This window comes from Pollachius pollachius (assembly GCF_949987615.1).
Source record: "Pollachius pollachius genome assembly, chromosome: 5".
NCBI lineage: Eukaryota > Metazoa > Chordata > Actinopteri > Gadiformes > Gadidae > Pollachius > Pollachius pollachius.
The window spans coordinates 4,722,001-4,729,254 of record NC_136938.1 but is presented as its reverse complement, the minus strand read 5'-3'; the positions used below and the strand labels follow the sequence as shown (position 1 = coordinate 4,729,254).

Genomic DNA, 7,254 nt, shown 5'->3' with positions numbered 1-7,254 from the left:
CGCAAGGTCACACTGTATGAACCATATCCGGTACAACTAGCAGCCACGCGGCGGTGGAGATGGGGCTGAGCGGGGGGGCGGGCGTGCCCTCCTCTCTGCTCTGGGTGGCCTCACACCAGCTCCCCACATTCTGCGACTCGGTGCCAAAAGGAGCGAGGCGGAAGCTGCTTTCAAGCGGCCTGCTCGGGGCCAATGTTTTACAGGAGACTTGTCAAAACAGTTGACTCTCGGGCGGTTTGGCGGAGAGGAGGCCCGTCTTGAAACGGGTGTCGCACAAGCACCAATAGCTCTCTATTTGGACAGGGAGCTCTATTACAAGGCGATCTTTCTTCACGTCGGCCCGTGGGCGGACGCATGGGGTCCGAGCCTTCGACAGTATTGGGCGGTATACTGCCCCCTCTGGGTGGGAGGTCTGCTTCTCCTTGATAGGAGATGTGGCCTGGATTGTGTGTGTGTTTCTGCCTGTATTGCTGTCTTGGCTAAGTCAAAGGGACATGGTTGATTACGTTAATACTTTATTTATTTTAGTTGATCATATGTTTTCATATTGACATGTTGTCATATTTGTTGACAATTAAAAAAAGGGCAAACAATTGCTGAATAATAATAATAACTAATCATATACTAGAACTAAACTAGAAGTAGCAAAACATGATTACACATATTTACTTAAAAATACCTCAGATGGCAACTTTGACAAAATTCAATCAAATCAAATTAATTACACAGAGACGCTGATAGATAATCAGAAAGGTGAGGCTCATTAGTTCCCATTGACTTCAATAATTCGCCATGCATCAACTGACCGTTCTGCACGTGCGCGTTCTCCCGAGACCATCACAAAGCAGCAGGCGCTGACGACATCCTGGGGAGACTTGGAAATAAAACGTCTTTTATTTATTCTCCTTTTTCTCCTCTATTTTGAGCCCCGTTTAAAAGGAGATGGCAGCTTGGACCTGCCAGTTATCTGGCTGTGTCGAGCCATTGATGCTACGGGCCGGACATTAATCCACTCTCCAGCAGACTGCTTTGAAGCGAGTGACCGCTGAAGGAAGCGGATGGAGTAAATAAATAGATTCTACACCGTTTGATATCCCTCACAGGCCGAGATCAAAGCGCTCCATTTGAGCTCCATTCTACCTAATATGTTTTCTCTGTGATAAACAGTCTGTGTGTGGAAATAATCCCATCAAGGAAGAGAGAGGAGAGAGACTGAGAGAGAGATAAAAAAGTATAAAATAATACATCCCGACAGGGATTGGTTGGCATGGCTGCAGCAGAGCATTCCTGTTATTATGGGATTGATATTTCCGGTTCCTGGGTCGGGACGGAAATTCATATCAGGTTTTTTTTTTATACTTCAACCAGAATGAGGCCCTCCCCTCCACTACACCGAGGCAGCCCTCCCCTCCACTACACCGAGGCAGCCCTCCCCTCCACTACACTGAGGCCCTGTCTGCTTCACAGGGACGCTGTGCACCTTGTCTTCCCTGGAATTTCTGAGCAGCTTGATGCATTTGACATGTGCCTGACGGGCCCGGTTGCGTTGTGTTCGCCTCCTGCTCAGCTGGGTGTGTTTGTGTACGGGGGCCGTGTGCGTGTGTGTGTATGTGTGTTTGTGTGTGTGTGTGTGTCCATGGTAGTCCGCGTGCCTAGGTCATGGTGGCAAGAGGTCAAGCAATGAGTGTTTAAGGTGTGTGTGTGGGTGCGTGTGTATGTGTGTGCGTGCGTTTGTTGGCCTCACTCGCACACTATCAGTTTTGTTTGTTGTTGATAGAATGTGGCCTTCTTAAGTGTGCACACAACGCATGTGCACAACACATTGACACAGATGCTTCTGCATGTGTATACATACACACTCACACACACACACACATACACACACACACACACACACACACACACACACACACACACACACACACACACACACACACACACAAATACATAGATCACTGCCTCAGAGTCTGGCCTTGATATCGTGAGCTTCTGCCATGAGCTGGAATTTGACACCAATGAATGTGTGTCAGATTGTCAGATTCTCCCAGACTGTGGCTGGCAGCCTTTTGAATGGAGCCTGGTCATGAATAGTGCATGTTGTTTTGTTTTGTAGATTTCAGCTGTCTGCGGGCCTGTTTCTCTTTGTTCCGGAATAAACCAAGCGGCCTGTGTACACTCGCATGCATCCTTTCAGGAAACTTTCCGTTGAATCCGAGTTGTTTAGCCTTAGGTATAAAAAGAAGAAATGCACCCCTGAAGGCGCACTGGAAACTGCTCCGATCCACTAGCTTCCTCTCTCCATCCCACTCTCTCTCTCTCTCTCTCTCTCTTGCTTGTTTTCATCCTTATATTTCACTCCTGACTCTCCTCTCCTTGATCCTACCCCCTCCTGAGGTCGGACACCATCTTATTTTATACCTTCGCTTTAATGTTATTAACAGGGATTTTTATTTTGTCTTAAAACTCACGTCGACGCCCTTTACCTGCAAACCCAGTGACGCCCTTAGCATGCAGCCTGTGCTCTCTGCAGTATGGGGGCTGTCGACATGTGAGATGCTGGCAGTAAATGTCAATATGTATATAGATGTGGCCTGTTCTTCATAAATGTGCAACTACGACAGACCTGTGTCTGCCAGGTCATTCATAAAGTTGTCCAGCATTTATAAAACAAGAAAACGGCCATTTTAGGTCAGTGGTGCTTCAACCTCGGCCAATGAGAAGTCCTCCTGCTATGGCTGTTACTGTGCACCGGTGCTAAGTGAGAACCTCCTTAAAATATATACGCATATGAAGTCTCATATCCCAAGGCCTGTCAATATCCTCTTTAACAAACGGACAGGAGGCAGGCCGAGACTAGGAGGGGAAGCACTCGAGGAATTCTTTTGGCTATCACGGTTTTACACCCGTCGCCTGTGGGATTTACAGGTTGGACTGGGAAAGGAATGTGTCCCAGTGAAAAGGTAATTTGACCTGTCCGCCCGGTTGGGACTTTACTGGAGGAGCTCCGTACTGTACAGAACGTCTTTTATAAGCCTCGAAGGGGTGGAGGAGAAGGTCAAATCGAGCCATCGGTGGGCCTCCATTAAGTGGCTCAGTTTGTCAGGCTGCCAGAGTACCTTCATGTTGCTGATTGTAAATTGTGTGACACTCCTTGCGTTTTTGATCAAGAGAAGTTAGCGTGCAAATATAAACATTATTACAAACATTTGATCCCTTTCATTTTGCTGAGGTCATCCACTGTAAACACATGAGTGAACTGGCCAGATTCTAAAAGCTGTTTCCCAGATAGTATAAATTGATTTATATAAAAATGTAAACCCATTGACATTTCAAGTAAATATTTTTCTTAGCTCTTTCTCACAAGATTTCTTCGAATGTATTTCATTCACAGATAAATATAAATTGTTTGAATCTACACATTTACCTTGACATTTAGGGTATCTAGCAGACGCTTTTATCCAAAGCAACTTACAACCGTCCATACACAGATTGACACACAGTCCTGCATGCGCCTTGAGCAGTTAAGGATAAGTGTCTTGCACAGGCACACCTTGACACTCAGCTAGGAGGATTCGGGGATTGAACTAGCAACCTTCCGGTCACAAAGCAACCCGCTCTACCTCCTGAGCTAAGCCGATAAATAACTTGATGGAGACAAAGAGGTACTGGAGAACGTGCTCGACTCACGCAGCCTTCCTTTGTGTTCCCCAGAGGCGCAAGCTTCTGCATGTGCTAGGAGACACGAAGATCCCCTACCTAGGACCTGCAGATGGGGGTTTCCAGCACCTGGTGAGTCCCCTCTCCCTGGATCTGGTACCAAGGAGTTCAAGGTCTTCTGCATACCATGTATAATGTGTCACTTTCATTTGCAAGGAATTATTATGCCTGGTGTTAAAAATGTAATCTAACACAAGGGACATATATCCGTCTTCACCCTCAACTTTATCGTTATCTTCTAATGCTCCTAGGTCTCCTCTCTTATAATTCAACTTATTTAGTCCAGTTTAAACAGCGGAATCAAAGTCATTCTCAATTTTCATCTTCTTACTTTAAAACTAATCTCGTTTTGAGTGCTCTCCAAAGTATTGTGGAGAGCTGACCCGACGAGCTCATGGGAGACGCCAGGGAGACCTAAACGACTGCTGACTGATTGATTGATTGATTTTATTCAACCATTTTGATATAAACTATGAACAGCACTCTGTGTCATATATTAAAATACATAAATAGTCAGGGATGACACAATAAAGCCCGAAGGCTTGTTTCCATTGTGGTCCCATTGTGCTCTGCCATCCCCCCCCCCCCCCAGTGGGACTCCAGCTACTCGGGCCTGGTGCTGCGGCCGTCCTGCTCCCTGCCCACGGAGCTCCACGGCCGGGTGCAGGCCGCGCTGAGCACCCTGAGGACCAAGGGCTGCCTGCTGCGGGACCTGGTGCGGGTCCGCGACCGGGACGTCTTCACCAGCGTGTCCCGGGCCCTGCTGGGGCAGCCGGGCCACACCTACCGCTACCTGGACACGCGGCTCTTCGCCATCCCCTGGCACACGGAGGAGGGGGACGGCGGCGAGGAGGCGAAGGCGGGCCCCCCGCGCTGCTGCGACCCCGACATGAGGGCCGCCTGCCAGGCCCTGTGGGCCCTCAACAGCTTCTTCTGCACCGACGTGCCCCGCAGGGAGCCGGAGGAGCGGCTGGACCTGTTCATCAAGGCGGAGGGCGGGGTGGGGAAGGGGGCGGAGCCGGCGGAGGACGCCGAGTCCAAACACAGCGGGGACTCCAAGCACAGCGAGGGCGGCGACTCCGGGGGGTCCCGGCAGAGCGAGGAGGACGGGGGGGGCACCGGCGAGTCCAAGCACAGCGACGAGTGGGACCTGGAGTCCAGGCACAGCGACGAGGGCTGCTGCCCCGGGGCCGGCCCAGGGGCACACTGGGAAACGGAGTCCAAGCACAGCAGCGAGGGCGAGGGGGAGTCGTCTCAGGCCGTGCCGGGGCCCTCCAAGGCGGGGGGGTCCAAACAGTGCGAGGGGAAGTGCCCCACGTGGACGCAGAAGACGGGGGAAAGCACGGAGGCCGAGGGGGGCGGGGCCAAGCCGAAGCCGGTGACGGACCTCAAGCGCACCCTGTGCGACTACCACATCGAAGACGAAGAGGAGGAGGAGCAGGCGGAGCAGGAGGAGCAAGAGGAGCAGGCGGAGGGCGCGGCCCCCCCCACCCCCCCCGGGAGGTGCACGGCGCCGCCACAGTTCAACGTCACGCTCCTGAACTTCATGGACCCGGCGGCCATGCGGCACCTGAAGGAGGAGCCGTACTACGGCATGGGCAAGATGGCGGTCGGCTGGCACCACGACGAGAACCTGCTCGCCCAGTCGCCCGTCGCCGTCTACAGCTACAGTTGCCATAGCGACGCGGGTGAGGATCTAAGGGGCCTCGCCTCCTTCTAATCATTCCCTTATCTTCACTCAGGCATTGTTGTATAATGTCCCGCTGCCATCAAGTCAACCTTTTTGATCGCGTCAATCTAAAGTGCGCGACACCGATAGCACGCCACACCCCCTCCATCCCGATAGCGCAATAAAAGCTCTTGATTTCGGCTTGATGTGAAACGCTGCACGGCTATCTGGGTTTCTTTAACGGCGGATCAGTTGTGGCTAACCTTGTGTGTGCGTGTGTGTGTTGTGGCGCTCACAGCGGCGTGGTAGCTGCATACACGGCCTCCGGCTCGGCAGTCATCGGATCCATCGGCGTGATAGCATCGGCAGCGTTATTAAATGTCATCGGCGGCTCCGCGCAGACGTTCTTATCAGAGACACCATGATGGGAGATCACAGACACTGGCTGCGGAGTCCCTCCCGCGCTCAGAACTAGCGGTGCGATCGCGACAAACAAGCCTTATCGCGCGCCTCACCGCGTCTCATCTCATTATCCCCCCCCCCCCCAGAAATGATCGATGTGCAATTATCTGATAGGGAATTATAAACCAATAGGTTGATGGGTGGGGCTGCACTGTACCGCGCTGGGGCCATGTGGCGGCCTCCCCTGATGAGATGTTGCCTACTTTAAGAGCTGCTGGCCCCTCGCTCACGCTTGGTTTCGTGTTTGTGTTTGAAAGTTGCATAGCATTGTGTTTGAGTAGCGTAACGTCAAGAACAGGTGGAATTAGAGTCGTGCATCCTTATCCTCCTGATGTTGCGTTTTCTGTATTTGCAGAATATTGAAACTGTTGACGAATTAGCCAAGAGGCATCGAGGTTTATTGTGGAAGATATGCGCGTTTATTCATTCATTATTTTAGATCGAGCTATCTTAGATCTTATCTTAACGCAATCCATGTCAACCCAATAATACTGCATTTTGAGGCAGACATTTTATTTCTCTCAAAAAATGTAGCAAGCAAACTAGCAACACAAAGAAATTGATAGATGGAGGTGTGACAGATGGAGTGATACTTCTTTTTAGTAAATTGATACCCGCAGAATCTGAAGATACTCAGATAAAGGCAATGATGACGCAAGCCCCTACCTAGATGCTGTTCTATGTCATATGGCCCTGACCGTTTCTGCCAGCTCGACTCAATGTATTTGTGTTACCTTTGACTGCAAGGTTTACGGTGTCGTTAACCTATCAAGACAATGCCTTGTAACTCCTGACACCTCTCCACGGTGTACCTCCATAACCAGAGCCACCTGCTCCCGGAGTCCGCTCAGACGTTTACCTCTGACCCGGGTCACCTCTGGCTCTCCCGGCTTCAAACACAGAGGCGGAACAGACCCGGGAACCTTGCAGCTGTGTGTGTTTCCAGTCCGCCGTTAGCCCCCGCAGCCTCCAGCCCTCGGAGATGAAAGGCCCTGAGCGGATCAGCAGTGAGATTTAACCACAGTGCATTGCTTCCCCCTCACCTAAAACGCAGCTTTCACTTTGGCCTGGGAACTCTGAGGACTCCCAGATCCTTGGAGCTAATCGACTTGTTTCCTATAAGTGATCTGTCATTTTTATTATCCTTACCTAAGGCAATTTTATTCTTCGTACCCAAATGAAGTTATTGAGCGCAGCACATGCCATCTTTTAGAGACGGAGACGCCACACTCCACATTCCCCCCTACACGGCCATGCCCTGCAGTGTCTGTTCCCCGAGCCCCGAGTCGTTACAGCGGGTGGATCTTCGGTTACCCAGGAGCTCTGGAGGACGGGGAGGACTCTCTCTACCCCACGGCTGACTGTTTTCCGGCCAGAAGGATGATCCTCCACCTCTGGGAGTGGTG

General features: G+C 51.2%; 1 protein-coding gene across 2 annotated transcripts in view; it reads left to right on the top strand.

The window, feature by feature from the left end:
- fto (FTO alpha-ketoglutarate dependent dioxygenase) overlaps positions 1-7,254 on the top strand; it is a 125,569-nt gene that overhangs the window by 20,418 nt on the left and 97,897 nt on the right. For both annotated transcript variants that reach the window (XM_079736139.1, XM_079736138.1), the window contains exons 2-3: positions 3,712-3,789; positions 4,310-5,405. In XM_079736139.1, coding sequence (XP_079592265.1) covers positions 3,712-3,789; positions 4,310-5,405 — 1,174 coding nt within the window. The remainder of the gene's footprint in view (positions 1-3,711; positions 3,790-4,309; positions 5,406-7,254) is intronic.